This window comes from Struthio camelus, chromosome 3 (assembly GCF_040807025.1).
Source record: "Struthio camelus isolate bStrCam1 chromosome 3, bStrCam1.hap1, whole genome shotgun sequence".
Classification (NCBI taxonomy): domain Eukaryota; kingdom Metazoa; phylum Chordata; class Aves; order Struthioniformes; family Struthionidae; genus Struthio; species Struthio camelus.
In genome coordinates this window covers 125,888,642-125,907,327 of record NC_090944.1, presented here as the reverse complement: position 1 = coordinate 125,907,327, position 18,686 = coordinate 125,888,642, and the positions used below count along the sequence as shown (strand labels likewise).

The 18,686-nt window shown below is 40.5% G+C and overlaps 1 protein-coding gene across 11 annotated transcripts in view; it reads right to left on the bottom strand.

Moving 5' to 3' along the window:
* Positions 1-585: 585 nt before the first annotated feature.
* TMEM63A (transmembrane protein 63A) overlaps positions 586-18,686 on the bottom strand; it is a 30,688-nt gene continuing 12,587 nt past the window's right edge. For 10 of the 11 annotated variants that reach the window (XM_068940153.1, XM_068940155.1, XM_068940154.1 and 7 more), the window contains 11 exons: positions 16,025-16,162; positions 14,062-14,215; positions 13,174-13,280; positions 11,363-11,449; positions 10,648-10,710; positions 9,441-9,603; positions 8,747-8,852; positions 6,196-6,363; positions 2,753-2,868; positions 2,301-2,363; positions 586-1,704 (listed from right to left, as the gene is read on the bottom strand). In XM_068940153.1, coding sequence (XP_068796254.1) covers positions 1,537-1,704; positions 2,301-2,363; positions 2,753-2,868; positions 6,196-6,363; positions 8,747-8,852; positions 9,441-9,603; positions 10,648-10,710; positions 11,363-11,449; positions 13,174-13,280; positions 14,062-14,215; positions 16,025-16,162 — 1,333 coding nt within the window. In that variant the 3' untranslated portion in view covers positions 586-1,536. The remainder of the gene's footprint in view (positions 1,705-2,300; positions 2,364-2,752; positions 2,869-6,195; positions 6,364-8,746; positions 8,853-9,440; positions 9,604-10,647; positions 10,711-11,362; positions 11,450-13,173; positions 13,281-14,061; positions 14,216-16,024; positions 16,163-18,686) is intronic. The other variant, XM_068940158.1, reaches the window with a different exon arrangement.

The window sequence follows — 18,686 nt, the reverse complement described above, 5'->3', positions numbered from 1 at the left end:
CTAAAGTGACCGTATACAGAAGTTTGACAGTGATCCACACCCCCACTAGACAAGACTAGACTCCTCACTTATCTTTTAAGAGCCAGGAGTTTGTGCACCTTTGGCTAAGAGGACGGTCTCGTCATTACGATATCGGAGCTCTGCAGGGGCCGTCTTGTATCAAGGCGGGTCTCCTCCTTCAGTGTTTTCAACGTTCATCCAGAAGGCCAGGCTCAGGAAGCTGGAGGCAATCCTGCAAGACACTGGACATCTGCACGCACCGATCCGTGGCACAAGAGGCCCCAATCTTAAGAGATGTCATTGCTTCACAAACAAGCTAATAAAGTAGCTCATTGTTTAACAGTGAGCAGGCAAACAGATAGAAGGCTGGAGAGAGCAAAAGCCTCTCCTACTCAAAAGTCAGCAAGATTCACCCCCCTGAGAAATTTAAAAGTATCCAGGTCTCTCGTGGGACAAACTGTCATTCTGAGCCTTGTAACAGTACTCTCTCTTATGAGCAGGTCATGAAATTGCTGGCTGCTTCATAGCATGAGCAAAGACAGTATTTAAATACACAAGCAATAAATCAGTCAAGACAGCCTTAAATTTCTCTTAACTCAGTGTTTTATTGCTTTGTGATTATTAGTTACACTTTGACACAACGTACTTTGGAATAAATTGGCACCTACTGCATAATTTAAAAACTTAGTATCTTACAGCTTGTGTAATTGGCACTTATGGAAAAACCCCAGAGATTTGTCATTTTGACCCAAGATTAAAAAGAAAGATAAAATGTTTACATCTTTTATGGCTGGCAAGTGAGCATTCATTGTGTAAGGCAATAGCAAACTGAAACTAACAACCTGAATGCCCTCCAAGAATATATAAAAACAGTATCAGATCAATCAATCCCTCTTTACACCAGGCTTTTTGGTTTGGTACTTTTAATATCCAAGTGCACAGTAATTCCCACGTGTCTTCCAAAAAAAAAAAAAAAAAAAGTGCTCGTGTCCACACTGACTACTTTGGGTGACACAGAAGAGAGATTACCCCCCCCCTCACATCCACCCTCCCCATCTCCCACAGGCACAGTAATTTCATCAAAAGTGACATTGGCTCAGGACTGAATACATCCCAAGTGGTTTATAAATACTCAAGGTTTGTTAAAAGTTAAAGGAGAATTATTTTGAATAATTAAATGGCAGCTGCGATCAAGAGCTGCATTTGCTTCAGTGACCCGTTATCTATATGCAGCATCAGTTATCTTCATAAGGCAAATGATGAGATAACAGAAGTAAAGCTCCTGAGGATCCACATCTTGGTGTTCAGCCTGCTTGTTTCACAATGTGCATAGACGTCCTGGAAAACAATCAGTTCCAAGGTATCTGCTTTTTAATCTCCAGGCACAGCTGCAGATCACACCATGAATTATTTCTGTACCTCTTCTGTGGGCAGGAATGTGTAAATAAATCAAAACGCTTACGGGGTGGTGGTGGTGGGAAAAGTAGCTCTTTTAAAGCTGGACCAAGTGCTCCACCTTGTGTTAGACCTCGGTATTCAGAGGGAAACCTTCGATGCCTGCTCAATAGCTGCAGGTCCTGCAGAATAGCTTACATCTTCTGCCTGTGAGCTAGTGTTGTCCATGGTGCCATATGACTGCTGCTCCTCATGGCTCAGCACTGTCCTTTCTGTGGAATGAGGATGCAAGACTCGGGGGATGAACTTCTGAAATCACAAACATTAAGGATTGTAGTAGTCTCTAGAAGTATCACGTTGGGATAACTAACCCAGATAGTTTTTCCCCTCACCACTCTTTTCATCCATTTCCTATTCTTCACCTTAACACCTAGGGCCTTTTGCACCACAAGAGAGGCTTCCTAGTGCAAAACTACATACACAACTTGCAGCCTGTGGCACCAAGACCTCCATTTCTACCCCCAGTCCCACAGCAAGTTAAGACTTGCTACCCACATCACAAATCTCTTAATCACCAAGCAGCAGCAGTTGACTGCACCTGAACGTTGTCCAGAAGTCAGGTACTGCCTGGTATAAGATCCAGGCATTACAACAGCATACACAGCTGCTGGAAGCAACATGTCTCAGCTAGTGATAAAAGTTCACCCAAAGGTCCTGCTGCAACACCACCTGGGAACAGTCAAGCAGCACAGCTGCAGAACTCACTGGTCCCACCAAAATATGGTAAGTCCCACAGTCCATTCAGACGAATATTTCCTACACAAGGTCTTTGGTGAGCAGGATGAGAAATCAGTTTTTTGTTTTTGTTTTTTTGAAAGATAGTATTAATTGTGTTAACGTCTTACAGAAGATGCTGGGATGGCTCGTACATCTGTTTCATTTCCTCTTTCTCCTTGCAAATCTTCTATCTGCAACCAGTAACACATGGGGGAAAGAGAGAGAGACAATATCAAATTTAAGTCAAAACAATATATAGAACAGACTGTAAGCACTTGAAAACTTGCAGAGAGAGATCACTGGGAAGTGCTGATGCTCTACTGTATGGTTACAATGAACTCTCCTCCCATCCTCTTCCTGCATACTTCCATTCTCTTTACTCTCAAAATTCAGTCCCTGCTGACACAGACCATCACTGTGCCAAGCAGCCTGCCTCTACTGATCAGCCCTCTTCAGCCTTACTGGAATGAACCTTTGCGGATAGACTTCGCTACTGACAAGGCAAAAACAACCCAGCAGGAATAGTTGGTGCTACACCAAGCATATATGTGCTGAAAGGTGTTAGGTGTCCACCACTTACCTTGTAATTCAGTGGGCTCAGGTGCTTGAAACAGCCGAAACAGGTATAAGCCAAGCAAATAAAAATTGTGATGCTGACCACTAGGCAGGTAAACATGGTTGTGGGTGCTTTAAAGCCTAGAAAAATATCCAGAGAATACAATATAAAAAAAACAGAGGGGAAAAAAAAAAAACCAAGCAAACCCTTACTTTGTTTTTTTCCTCCATTTTCAGAAGCTTCATGTTTTTCCTTAGAGGACTGGGCAAGCCACTTCCAGCCCCGACCAGGAGAGCCTGGTAACGTAAAAAGCTCACTAACTGATGAAACAGCTGAACAAGCTGTTTTCACAGCTTTGAGAGGCAAGAAAGGGCCAAAGGAATAGGCTGCAAAACTTGAATAATAAACAAGACTCAGACATCCTTCTCTTCTTCCCTCGGCCATTTATTCTGGACTCAATTCTAAAACACTCTCTTTAATGATCTGCGAGATGGAATGGGTAGAGTCCATTTATTAAATCTGATGATGGCAGCTAACTGGAAGGGTTGCAAACAAAGGAAAATCAGAGTTCAAAACGACTTTCATAAATTAGAAGACCCCCTCCAATAAAAGTCAGTAAGACGAAACTGTATGCAGATGACAACTGTAAATAACTACAGTTTGGAAGGACAAATGAAATGCAGGTATAGACAGATAAATGACAAGAGACGAGAGCGTAGCACTGCAGAATACAACTGATGATGACAAGCCGGAAAAATGAGTCAGTAGTGTAACTCTATCAGAAAGAGGTAAAAATAAAAAAAAAAAAAAAAAAACACACCCACAAGCCTCTGGTACCTATACAAAAGAGTAACTCTTTTCGGTGCTACTGAGCCCTCAATTTGAGCAGCCCAGTCTGTTTGGGACATCACCATAAAAATATGGACAAAACTGGGAAGAATCCAAGAGAAGAAAGAGACAAGAAATTGAAGAAACATGAACTAAGCTAAAAGTTAAGTTTTTCTTCTTTAAAGAAGAAGAGACAGAGAGAACACGCACTGTAGGAAAGGACATGGTAGCAGCCTCTGATACCAAAAAAGCTATAACAATGAGAGTGATTTATTATTTTCTGGGTCCACTGGGGAAATAATCTGAAGAAATTAATCTCATTTTACAGCAAAGATGACTTGAATAAGGCATGAGAAAAAAAAAAAATCCTAACCTTTCCCAAACTTTTTTGGCCAAAAGAGGCAACCCTCAAATTTTCTTGCAGTAACCCTAGCATACATAGTGGCATAGAACAGACAAGTTTCACTCTTTAGCATGGTTATATGAATCCTGTACAGATCAGTTTGAGGGGGGGAAAAAAAACAACAACAAAAACAAAAAAAGAAAAAAAATGTGTCACTGTTCAAACCAAAAAGGGAAATGAAACAAACTCCCTATGTGCATTCTGGAATCTCCTTTAGCAGAAGTTGTTTTTATAAGAATAGGTTAAATCAGTACTTCCCAGCTGTTGAGGCATGTCTACATCAATGTGTGGTGTGAAGCACAAGAAAAGCAACAGAGATTAATGAAAAAAAAAAAAAAGAAGAAGAAGAAAAAGAAGAAATCTCCCCAGGATTTATTTCCCTTGCCCTGCCTCCTCAGCACTCCTCCCTGCCCACAGCTCTGGGGAACACAGGACTTGGGGGATTGTCCCAGGACACGGAGGCTGAACTGCTTACAGTAGCTTCACCTCCTCCATTGTGAGAGGCACAGCATCTGACGAATGGATAGCGTGGGAACTGAGGAAGAAAACAGTGACTGAGAAAGAAATAGATGGCACCAGTGCAGCCTACTAGCTGAGATAAACACCTTCTGTAGACAGTCAAGTGCTATTTGATCTTGACTCAGAGCTGGGATAGACTAAATGATCTCAAGGTCCTTCCAGTCTTACATTTCTGTGGTGAGAAAACAGGGTATTATCACCGTACTATACAACAAGACTGAAGTATCTAGAAACTGTACCAATCGATGATTAACAGTCAAGCCTTACACATCGTAAGCTGATTTATTTTGCAGATAAGGAAGCAGAGCCCTCCTCCCCCTCCTTCCTTCTCCTTGGCACAAGAATCAGCAATGAAACCAACAGCAATGAAATCAAAATCTTAAGCTCCAACCTCTCAGCCTCACACCACTTGACTAGACTGCCTTTTGCACTGACAAAACACTGAAGAACATCCCATAAAAAAATTGCTCCATGCTGGCCCCAAGCCAACCACAATAATCCAATCTGTATTTTCCATTACTAAGTTTCATGACGAATGACGGTCTTGCTGTAGATGCAGAATGAAAAAGCATTATTATAAAGATTTAATTTTTACTACACTAAAGTTTGCTTTATAATGCAATTAAAGAGGCACATCAATTGCTGTGATCAGAGCTGATTTTTCTAAAACGTGCTATAGAAATTCTGCTGTTACTTTCAAATGGCATGGATTGGTTGGTCCTCCTGGTTGCAAAGACAGCTCTCAAAACAAGGGAAAACATAAGCTCTCAAGCAAATAGCTAATACAGTCACATCTGCTCAAATTCTGAAGCAATACTTCTGAGGGCCTCTTACATCCATAGGGAGTTAACTCTAAAGTTAGAGGACAGCCTGCCAACAATATCTTTTTCACTACTGGTATGCTAGGAAAACATTAAGCAAACACACTCATTTGTCATCACTGGTGTAAAAGTAGAGAAGAGGGCAAAATATAGCTAGATGCTAAGGGCTGCAAGAAGAGAAACTCAGCTCCTTCTAGCATCACCAACATCCCTGTTCCATGCCAAATGCTTCCTCCTGCATCACAGGTAAAGCAAGCCAAAAGCCATTGCCAGCCTTTCCAAGGACCCCATTTGTATACCACAACAGATTCTATTAGTGTCAAGTATTTGCAGAACACAGAACATCTGTACTTGTAAAATGAATTAAATACAAAACATGGGGTTTTAAATTACAATATGAGGAAGAGAGTCACTATCTCACTGCATGCTCTTCTGTGCAATGCTTAACAGATGATGTCAAGCACAGGTCTTGGTATTATTAGCCAAGATTTTATTTTTTTCTAACCCACAGCTGTGCAACAGAGGCAGTAGCCAACTCAGAGGCAAATTAAACTTATGCATAGAGAATACAAATGCATGCAGTGAAGTCAGAGACCATCTTATTAGAAGCAGCTAGTTCTGAACCGATTTTTATTTTAATTAACGGAGTTTAACTGTCTGTTACTCAGCAGCCATACTGGCCAATTCAAACCCTCAGATCTCCTTTAAAGTCAAGGAATATGAAGCTCCATGTAAACAGCCTGAAGTTAATGTATCAGACAAAAACATTACTCCTCATTTGCAGAAGCAAAAAGACAAGCTGTAAAGACCACAAAGTCTAGGAAACTTCCCATGTAATTCTAGATAAGCTGACAAGAGAGTAGGAGTAGCTTCTCAGTGGAAAAGGTAATACTTACCTAGCCGCAAAAATGAGAAAAAATAAAGCCAGAAAAGGCAGAGAATTGGAGCTGCAAGGGCCTGATTCACAGCTGCAAAGTGGATCTTCTTCTCCAGCTTGGCAGGGAGATATGCATAGTAAAGGTTGTGACGGTCAACCATGTGCTTCAGGAGTATATATATTAAGCCTGGAAGGAAGAAAGGGAGAGCCGAGGACAGTAAAGAGCAGTAGCTCTGCAGTGAGATCTACACTAACCAGGTGACTTAAACGGATACCAACAGTGCACAGAGCCCAAATATGAATGGGGTACAGCTGCATGAGAGAAGCCTGCCCCTACGGTTGTTCGCATTGGGGGGCTGGGCCCCCAGGCCAAGACCCCAGCGTATCCCTGTCCCTCTCCTGCATCTCCACTGCAGCCCTGGGACCACTCGCTCCCAGAGCGGACCCAGGGCTCCTCCCAGCACCGGGACACGGGGCAAGGGTGGCAGGGAGCTCTCGCAATGCCCACGCTGGAAACGCAACTGTTAACTCCCTCGCCACAGTTACTGGCAGCAGAAGAAAGGTCCAACAGTGGTTTAATGTTTCCCTCTCAGCCTTCATTAAATCATGCCTGAATATTCAAGTCAGCTGGTCTTACCCAAAAAAGCCAGTTACAACTGTGACAGCTATGAATTGCAACCCCTCTGGTACGCAGTAGCACATTCACATCTTTACAGTCAGCACACAGAGAAAGCTCTTGTTCTGCTTGGGTGGAATTAAGTTGCATTTTTCCAATGTTACCTACACAAGGTGGGGTTTATTTTACAGCATCTTCGTTACGTAGATGCATTTAATTTGGATATGCTTCTCTTGTAGTAATGGCGTATTTGTGCATCTGTCTTTCTATCAGCTTTTCGCTAGTGGATTCTTCAGGGTTTTCTAAGCTTCTGTTATTTTATTATTCATTTAGCATGCTCATACATGTTATAGATTATATGCCTTAAGAGAGAAGCAGAAAATTCATCCCCATGAACATCAGCAAAGGAAATAGCTGAGATATTCTACGTAATGTACATGCTTTGCCATCTCAACGATAATATTTTGCACCATTTCACTGCTGTATTTGGCCCAACAGCAATACATTTCAATAATTTTTCTTTTTGCAAAACTGTTACTTTCTCTACAGCGTGCAGCAGACAGTTTATCTAAGAAATGACTATCATGCATAGCTCAATTATTTATGATTTTCTGTTTTCAGAAAGAATACTAAATGTAAACAGATGTGAAGTATGTTGTTATAAAAATTTGGCCACATTGTGCCTATAATAAGGTTGCTGATTAAAAAGAATTCTGGCTGACATCTAATTTAGGTTGTTATATTGTTTCTAGCTCTCTAAATTTTGAATTAGAAAAGAAGAATATCAGATATACCATATGATTTAGTACTAGTTATGCCTGATAAACAGGTTTCCGGAAGGGAGATGTCTACAGTAGCTGAAATGATTTTATACATAATTCTTAAGGCAGTCCAGCATCTTTGTGAATGAAAGACATGACAAAATAAGAGGCAGATCAGGTCACAGTCACTAGCAATGAAAGGTAAGTGAGCTTTAAACCCTGTATGGGTGTGCAAAAAAGAGTAGTACAGCGAAAGCAAAGAAGTGGTCAGAGCTAGATATGTAGGCAACATAAGAGAAATGTGAAGAGATCACCAAATGAAAAGAGGAAACATCCTAGAAGTAGTCTGCAGCTGCACTCCCTCAGCACACCCTAAACTCCCCGCTCACTGATTATCTAAGCCAGTGGGTCTGCCGGAGTACATAGCATTTCTCCTCCTGTGAGAGGACAGGAACGGTGTTCACTAAGACTCTGTCCCAACAAGCAGTCAGGACATCATTAGCTTGTGTCCCTGGGGTCAGGGCCATGGAGCGTGCAGCTGTCCACAGCACAGGGGTGGCCCCAGCCCCTGCTCTCATTCCCGTCTGGGACATGGAGTTTTAGATCCACAGTTAGTAACACAGAAGAGCTGCAGCAGCGTCAAGGGGAGAAGATCAGGTAGTTTTCCAGTCTCTTGCTACTGGATCAACATACCTGTTTTTGTGCTTCATTTTACACACTGCAGTCAAATTATCAGACAAGTCTTTTCCAAATGTGCCTAAAGAATTTGGCGATCAAAAGGTCTCAAGCGAAGGTTGGCTGCTTAAGCTGGATCTCCAGGTTGAATATCCTATGCAGCTTACTTCTGAAAGCTTTAGAACCCAGAGGTAAACCATCCCCTCACCCCCAAATCTGTCCGAACTCCTACGCTTAACTATTAAGACCGCCACCAGACAGAGCCAATACACTCAATCTTTAGAAATAAAAATTGGCATTAAACATATCACTTTCAACTTCTGAAGACAGTACAAGGACTAAGTAATTCACCATCTTCTGTCCTGCTTTTCACAAGAAGGGAAGAAAACTAACCTTGGATCAGAGTCCTAGGGATCACCATCATCCAAACTGGACTAAGAACCCAGAATCAGGCCTTCCAAAACTCCCACATGCCCCCAGCTCCCTCACATCGTGCACATGCTCATCAGAAAACTTACCGAACGGGACAATGATGGGGCAGGTAATGCTATAGGCCATGATGACAGTGAACACACATAACATCCAGGCATACATCGCTCCAAATTCATATTCAAATGCTTGTTGCTATGAACGAAAACAAAACATCCCAAACTCATTTCATCTATCAACGTGTAAAGAATTAAAATAGATTCAGTAAAGCAACAATTCACCTTCTTTTAATCTCTATGAGAGATCAGTTAATTTCCTGAGAGGCATAAACAATGTAATTAGACAGATAAGAGCATTATGTGTTCTGAACAGTCATACTTACAGCAAATATGCTACTTCTTTCATAGCCTTAAAGGAATTCCTCAAGGAATCTGTTTTCCTCTACAAGAAGCAACTACTGAAAACCATAAGGCAGAAAATAATTGTGTTTAGGAGCATATTACAAATTCAGAAGTCGCCACAAAACTCTCACTTGGAGCTATGAAGAGAACAATGCCTTAAGTTCAGAGCTTGGATTTTTATTTGTGGCCACCTCTGATTTGAATAAATACCTGTTTCCTATACTGCAAAGGAAGGGAATACAAGCCTTTTACGGCTGAGCAAAATAAAGGCCAAAAAAAGTGAGAGGAGTCAATAATAAATGCTACGAAGGATGGGGGCTACCACTGTTTCTGATAAACACTAGTCATTTAATGGCCTGCTGCTAAGGAGGAATTCTTATACCTGTTTAATATTTTTCCTTTCTGCTGTGGACTTGGCCATTATCATGCGTATGGTGTAAAGGATGAGGCCAGGCAGGCGCAGCAGCTCCATCCCATTGCCAATGAAAGCAGAGGCAATCACATAGTTCACAAAGAAGGCTCCCTGGTCGGGCAAAAAGACACATCTGCAAGGAAGGGCATCAGACAGTGACTGGAAAGCAGACTAGCAAGTCGAAAGGGCAAACAGACAACAAATCCCTATCACCTTTGGAAATATCTCTCCAGAAAGACGAGCACTGGACATCATAAGAAGTGGCTGGAGGACTTTGGGTAATCTTAAGTTAAAAAAAGAGTACCATACAGCTTTAAATGTTTTAAGTGTGCTATACTGTAAGGGCAGATTTTTATGATGCCATTGCCAGTGAGCCTCTAAGACGACTAGCTGAGTTGCAGAGTTTGGATAAGGAATAAGCTATTCAGGAAGAAAAACAGTAAAATTTGATGGACGGCTGATAGCAGATCAGAACGTCACTTGATGTCTGCAGTGGCAACTTGAGACACGATGAGATAAGATTGCAATAGCATAATGGTCTCTTCTAGCTCACTAACTCCTAAATATCTTCTTGTTACTGATTTTGAAACAGTATCTAGGAACCTAGTTATGTCCTAATAGTTATGCCCTATTCCTTCCCCCCAGCCACCTGACCAGCCTCCATGTCCAGCCCATAATCAAGAGCTTGTAATAATCAGTATAGGCAGGTTTGCAATCTTGGGATAAAAACATTCAAGTTTCTTAAAAACAATACAGACTTTTTTTTTTTTGAAATCCATTTTTCAAAAACAAAAACGAGTTGTAGCTACTTGATCTCACTGTAATCCTTGGGATGATCTCCTGTCACTGATAGGCAACGATTCTCAATACACTGTCTGGTCCCTTCTCACCTGCACTGTATCCGCACATCTTTTCTTCCTATCGTCTACAGGACTTACAAGGTTTTGAGAACAGAACCACCTCTTTCCTGAATGCTTGCATACAGCAGTTAGCAGAAGAAAGTAAGGAACTTCAGAGCAAAAGCGCCTGCATTCTTCTCCCCTTATTCAGAAACTTCATGTCATCCCACAGGGTATCATCCCCAAGCAGATTTTGATAAACACTAACCAGAGTCGGTCACCAGCAAAAAAAAAAAGCACCCTGAACAATCCTGTAACAAAGAGTTGCTCATACTTACTCCAGTCTGACTGTAGATTCAGATGATTCTCTGTCGAACAGCCAACGGAAAAAAAAATCAAGGCTGAAAGAACGATGATTAATGTAATTCAGTCTCCAACAGCTTAGTACTGTGTAAAAATAAAATTGTTTCTCTTGCAGTAGTTCAGATTAGAACGGTAGATATAGACAATTTAATCAAATAATCTGCATCTTTAGCCCTATCATGGCTACCAATACTCAGTCAGAAGTAGGAAAAATCATATGGAAACAAAACAGAAACATCTACTTCATACTAAAGTTCTAACATTTCATTTTTAATAGACAGCATATAGAAAGGAGACATTACCTAGTGCAACAGTCAAAGAACTGTTGCCCAGGTGCTAAGGCAGCAAAGAAGGAAAAGGACAACTATAACTAAAGTATAAGACAGTCAGAAAGCTGGATTCTCAGCCATGACAGTGAGTTGGGCAACTTTCAACCATTTTGCCATTAATCTTCCAGTATCTTAGATTCCTTTGCTATAAGGAATGCCGGACTTAACTCTTGAAAGGCTGTAAGGTCCTCAGAGGAACCATAACTTTGAAATCTAACGTGTAATGACAATAACAGCACACACTGGAGGGGGGAGGTGGGTGGTAGATCAACTATACATCAACTAGTTACTAAAAACTAAAGGAAATTGTCTCACATTATAAGAATATTCAAACTTAATATATTAGACTATGATTCTTTACCTGGTCAGACCAAGGGAGGGCAGGATCAACACCATGAAGATCAAAAATATGTAGACTTTATGCATCATAATTCTGTTTTCTCCAGATCTACCGACATACAAAAGTTACTGAGTGAGAAACGCATAGGAAAGACTTCCATACCTGAAGGATTTTGCCCACAGGACGTCATCACCTGTGAGACTTCCAGCTTCCCTACCGCATCACCTTCTTATGAGATACTCTCACAAACACACACCTCTGAGGCTTTTCTTTGCACCAAGCAAGCCCTCAGCCTCTATTTAGACAGAGAAAACATTTCTGAACATTAATATGGTCCTGCACCACTGTCCTGCACCACCGGCAGGAGATGCGGGAACTATCACAACTGGTGTCTGATCCAACGATACTTTCATCTCTCAACCATTCGTAAACAAATAGCTCTTCAAACGTTAGTCCAAGAGGGAACGGGCAGTTCTTAGGAGGACACCAGTGCCAGGAAACCAGAGACTCAAACAAGCTACCTGACTATTATTGCAAGCGTCACGTCTTTGGGAACAACATAACACTATTATTGCTGTGCCCCTACTACCGTAGCAGGAACATCAGTGTCCTGACACACCATTGCCAAAGAAGTGCAGAGATTGCCATGAACAATCCAGATTTTGTTAAAGGAGAATCTGATAGGGCATTAAAACCACAGTTCTTATTATACGATCATACAGCCTTTGGGCTCTGTGGGACATATCATGTAGCAGAAATATACCAAGGCTAGAAATAGTACAGGAAACCAGATGTGTGATAGCTAGAGACTCTAGAAAGCTATTTCAACCAATATAGAAGGGCCCAAAGCTCACGTTCCTAACGTAGTTGATAAAACAGTCACTGGAAAACATAACTTTGGACATGACGGCTTACAAGGGAATGGCACAATAAAAAGAGACTTGCACTTAGATTAAAAAATAAAGAAACAATAGCTGCACACATTACGGAAAAGATTGAATGAAATGAACAGTATTACACTTTTATCTGGCTTTACGTAAGAAGTTGATGATGAAATCTGGTGTGCCAAACCAGGCTCTGCCACGAGTTCTCCAGGTTAGCAGCACGTCACTGTGCTTGATGTCTCTAGACCGCTCTGGTCATACCTGAAAATCTTGTTTTAACAGATCTGCTGGGGCTTAGTTGCGTAGGTCTTTTCAGATCAGAGTATCCAAGAGCACTGAATCGTGCACCAAAAATTACATCCAAACCACTTTTTCCGTTCAAAATAGCAAAGAGATGTCCTTTTTGTAAGTAACACTACATCAGTTGGTGCACCTCTGTTATAGTGGGATATTGTTCTCAGCCTGAAGGGGATGATACCTTCCCAGAGAGTGAGCTAAGTACTGGATTAGAGACACTTCCCATGCTCCTGTTGAAGCTATGGCCCCCTGACTCTTTTCTGCACAGCGGCACAGAGGTCAAGCGAGAATTCTGACCAAGTGGCTCCGAAGGACAGTTACTTCCCTGGGAGTGAAGGGTCTTGCATGCTGGTTCTTGTTCTTGTTACAAGGTCTGCTTACACATTTTTGTTTCTGATTAAGTTTTAAACACACAGTGTGTGGGGGGGGGGAATAGAAGGAAATCACATAGATTACACTTGCTGTATTGATTACAGGTGACTCAAACTCTAGAATATTGTTTTTTGACACTAGAACGAGATGAGAACAAGCCATTCTCTGCTATGAAGGGTCTATGGAGTTAAGAGCTCCACGAAAGCTAAACATTGTCTCCGTTTATTATAGTAATTCAGCTGATAAGGTAAGACCAAAGCAGAGGAAATTCTTGCTTACTTTGTCCAGTGGGACTCCAGAAGAGTTGAGTAATACACAATTGTTGGTAGCAAAGCTGAGAAGGACCAGAGCAAGAGCGTTGGGAAAAACTGACTGACAATGGGATTCTAGTGGGGAAAAAAAAAAAAAAAAAGCAAAAGATAAGCGTTAAAAACATTTAATGTGGCTGTGGTGGAAGAAGAGGGGCTGTAAGAATTTGCTTTTTGTAAATCATAGCAGATTGCACTGTGAAAAATATATTCAGGTGCAGATTTAAGAAGGGGTTTGTCTGGTGTGCCAGACAAAAAACAGGAGTAGGATTGGGAATTAAATTGCATGAGTGAAGTCTCACAAGCGGTTTTTATGTAGTTTCCACCAGTTTGTTTTTTTTTTTTTTTTGGGGGGGGGGGGGGGGGGGAATCTACGATGAACAGTTTGCAAGAGGCTTTAGCTGCAGCTGAACTGGAACCAGACATATATGCCATCCTACTTTTAAATCCAATAAGCAAAACAAAACCATGGTATTTCACTTCAGAGTTTAAAATGAATTCCTCCATTCTCTTGGTAAAATCTGAATGCAATTTGGACCTGAGATTCCATTTTTGGCAAAGGTATTAAATTGTAATATTTAAAATTATATAAAATTGGAATATAACTCTTATTACAAATACATTTACAATGAGAGAAAGTTTCAGATCAACTTACTTCAGGCTTGTGTTAAGGAATAACGGAGGACCAAGGACCCGATTGTGGACATCGTTTTTTTAATTGGCAGGATACATAAAACAATCCTGAGAATTTCAATTGAATTTAGCTTACGATTGTTTCATTTTTGTACTATACCTCCATGAGTTTATCAACATTTTGATAATGTTATATAGCTACATACAAACATATGGTAATACTCACATTAAGATAACGAATAGGTTTAGTGACATTGAACTTGTCCATGGTTGAGATGATTATAGAAGGCGTAGTAAGAAAAAACAGCACAATAAAAAGAAGCAGATTTATGCAAAACCATCTAAACCACCACTTTAGCCCACGAACTGAGAGATTATTCCTGCCAAACAAAAGAACATAGAGACAAGCAGTAAACATCTTGCTGGTGGAAAAAAAAGTATACTTTCTGTCAAGTGACAGGTGGCACTGCTTTTTCTAAATTTGGCTTTCATATTTTAAGTTCTATAACAAAGCACTATACAAACTCCAGTTGCTATTGGAAATAAAGATAACAGTGCCACCTTTCTTGAAGGATAACAAATTGCCCTTTCAGAAGAACATACGAGTCTTTCATAACACTTTAAAAACAATGTCCGAAGTAGTTAGTGTCTGGGATGAAACACTTTCACTGTTTAATAACACAAAAGTACTAAAAGGGAAATCAGAACGAGAAGAGATTGAACCTATACGGTGAATTTTTGTACGGAGACTAGCTATCGTAAGTGGAATCTACCAAGAAACTGTTAAAAAAACCAAACACACACACACACCCTCCTCCCATCTTAAAATAGCAACCATGGATTTTAAACAGCCATACACTTCTTAAATATTATCTGAAGCGGTTCTCAAAAGGATTGGGATTATCTGAACCTCGGCCAAAGCCAACCATTTAGAACTGACAAAACGGGGATAGAGAGGCTCGGTATTGTCCCCTTTAACAATGACTCTCTTAGCGACCCTAAGTAGCAAACCCTTTTGCCTCCTCCTCCTCAAGGAGGAAGATCTTCAGGGATGTTTAGAAATGCTTTGTAAATGCTTCAACCCACTGAGTCTCATGGACAACGTCTTGCGTCTCTATGATAGTGCTTGGAGGAGGAGGAAGGAGAAAAGGAAGCACGCACATGCAAGAAACCCTTTCTTTCATGTAAAGGGCAGATTAAATGGTTTCCTACTTGAAAAGCAGCTTCCAAGAGATCCTTAATTCACATCTCAAAATGCAGCTGGAAAAACACAGCTGAGAATCATGGCTGTTTGCTTTGTGGTAAGATTCTGTGCTTTATTCACAACTGCAGAACTTCAGTTCTAGAGAAAATTTCTCAATTCTTAGAAATAGCTGGCACAGTCACATTAAAAACACTTTTCTTTTAAAAGCATTACAAAAGGAGGAAGGTTACTCTTTTTTAAAGTATGCTAGGTACAGAGGAAATATAGTAAACGTGTGTGTGTGTGTGTGTGCGTGTGCGTGTGCGTGTCATTTGCAGTTTTGTGCTGGGCAATGGGAAATGCCATAAGAAAATTATTGTCGTATAAACATGGATTATATTGATCCAACCTTAAGTTATTTGCAAAGCAAATTCAGTGTTTTTTAGCCTATAAACATGACAGAAGGCAGTACAGGAACAGCTTGATTGAAAAAAGCATTCACCTATTTTCAGACAGTCTCCTACAAGTGGCTGGAAAAGTCTGGGAAATGTACCGGTTCAGTAACAAGACTTTAGAAGACAGATCACAGTTTGTAATAGGCTTTGTAATACAGTGAATCAAGTTATACCCATGTGGCAATTCAAAAAAAATATATAAATACTTTTAGAATACTTAGCACTAACAACAAGCTGCTGTCCTCAGATCTCAACAGTAGATATGCATTAACTTCAAGGAAAAAAAAAATGCTGAGGCACAGATAAGAAGCTGATATTTTTAAAGTTAATAGGAACTGCAGATACCAGGACTTTGGGAGGGCAAAACTCAGCCTCTGAGAGACCTCCTCAAGGTCACTGAAGAACACCAGTAATGGAAATAAAGATGAAGACCTCCCAAATCCAAGCACTATGCAAAGACACAGGGTTAGAGAGAATGCACTGAGCCCTCCTTTGCCCCTGTTCTAAACATACGTTACCATAAGTAAATGGAGGGAAGACAGGAAGCTTACCAACAGATATTCTCAGGATATGGAGCATATGTAACCCCCCAGTTTGATATACAGAGCTCCCTGCTGTAGGATGATGGCTGGGGTTCTCCTTTACACTTAATACTCTGACATTTGCAGGCATTGAAGTCCTTAAGGATACTGTAAGGAAGAAAAAGAGGAGGAGGATTTTTCCCAAGTTTTTCACCTGAAAAATACTGCATATATCAGGAGGGAGAGTGGCAATAGTGGCAATGTATTTTTCCTTTTAATAACCAGAGACTAAGATAATATTTAGAGAACAACATCACATCACATCATGCATATAATAACTGTTTATACGATGGCCATTACCACATGCCTGTGATCTGGCAAAGCTTGCAAACAAAAAGTAATCTTGATTTGAACTGCTCAATGCTCTACCAACACGAAGAATAACAACAACTTTTTTTTTTTTTTTTTAAATACAAAAGAGTCTGAGAGTCCTCCATCAGAGTGAAAAAAAAATCCCCAATCCCAACACCTCTTTATGCAATTCACAGCTGCTTTCAAACCAAGGCAGACTAAAGGATTAGTCTGCACTCTCATTTCATTACACCAATATCAGAAAACTAGCCAACTTAGCTTTGAGTACCAATTCTCAGATTTTTTGTAATGGCGGTATCCTGACAATTCAGAATATTACCTTCCTTCGCCCCCACTCCCAAAATAAACTCAATACTTAATTTTAATCTTATCTTGGTTTTATCTTCTAATTTTATCTAACATCAACAGATGATTGACAGTCAATGTATTTAAACCAAATTTAAACATGGCCAGAATAAACTCTTTCAAAGATTTCTCAAGACACACCAACAGAAGTGTTAGGCATATATTCAGGAGTAGTACAGCTGTGTGTGTTATGGTTAAAAAGAAATTCTACTCCACATGAGCTCTGCTACACTAGCGTGGGAACAATATACATTACACTGAATGGCCGGACTCAAACTCCTGAACATGCTTCCTAACATAAAACAAAACAGAGGACCATACAGACCAAAAACAAGCAAAGAAAAGAAAGATTTGTCCCCTTACCAGAATTCAAGTAGTAATGTCAAACTGTCAGCATCTTGCAGCAGCAAGAATTTAATAAAGTTAAGTACACTTTGATTGTTTCTTTTTTTAAATAAACATCTGAAGCGAGCTTTAGGGCTTCCAACCATACCACAAAGCACCGTCATTAACCAAGCTTCTACAGCCAAATGACTCCACGATCCTCAGTCCCGGCTTCCTGCTTCTCCCATTCTATTTCAGGGCTCTGTGGAGCAGAGACTGCTAATGCCACCAGATAACTTTGAGTTGATGTTAGCCTCAGCTTCAAGTGTAACCTAATGTATTTTTCCAGAGGACAGAGTCCACTGCATCCCTTCCAAGCTAAACAAAACAGAATCTTTTCAGTTTTCGTGATAATTCAACTCAGAAAATGCATGCAGCGCAACTCAGAAGATACACCCAAAGAGAGAACATTCCTTTAAAATTGTATAAGGGAATCTAACAGCTAGAGAAGAAACTTCAATGCTTATTTCTTCTTTCAGTTTCACATCTTAAAAGGTCATTTCATGCTCCATTCTCTGAATACAGTTTATAACATAGCAACATTAGGAAACGGACAGATTTCACTCCATAATCTCTACTCAACTACAGAGCGGCATGCAAAACGTTATCCAGCATCTCCAGTTCCTGCAAGAAACCCTACGCCCCGGACTTCCTCGACGCCAGACAAAGATCGGCTCTCTAACGTGACTTGAAGGTCAAGACAATATTGGCAATTTAAACCAAACAAGCTATGAAGTGCTATTTTTGTAAGAGAAATAATATTCTGTTTCCCTTTACCCCCTCTGCGCTAGTAAGAGATGCCCACAAACTGCTTAGAGAGAACAACTATATACTTTTTCCACTAGAAACATCCGAGTAAAAGATGATAAGCAACTTCTGCTATTAGACCTACCTATGTATCTATAACAACAGGTACGATAGGTATTTAAAATGGAGTAAACATGTCCGAAGTTGGAGAGGCAAATTTTGAGGGTCATATAAATAATCTGCAAGCAGAAGGCATATTAAAACAGATTGTCACATAACCCTCTCTATCATCTTACAAAGTAGTACTACTGCCAACAATCAGAATATATGGTGTAATGTTGGACTGTTGCAAAAGTTAACAGGCAAATGTTGCTTTGACCTTCCTTATCATATCTTACCTTTCTAGCAACCTGCTTGTCCACCATGCTGCTTTTCATATATACATATCAATACACCAACGTATAGACACACACACACCCCCCACAAAAAACCTGAACACATATATGCATGCATTTTACTGAATCCCGCAGAACAAGTCGTTAAACTTGCTATTTACAGAAGACACAAGAAGCGGGCAATAAAAGTTTCCCCTGTACTCTGCCAAGTTGCCAATACTTGACATCCAGAGACTACCTTGGAAACAAAGTAATTCAGCATCTACAGGTAGGCTAGTTATTGACTCCTACTTTCAGATTATTAACCAGCATTACGATTTGCACCCACCCACCACGATAATGTGGCAATTAGACCATTTACACACTAGAAAACGGAGAGATCAGTAACTCAGATTCATGAATCAATTACTCTGGTTTTCTATGAACTCAGATTGAGGAATTGGATCCTG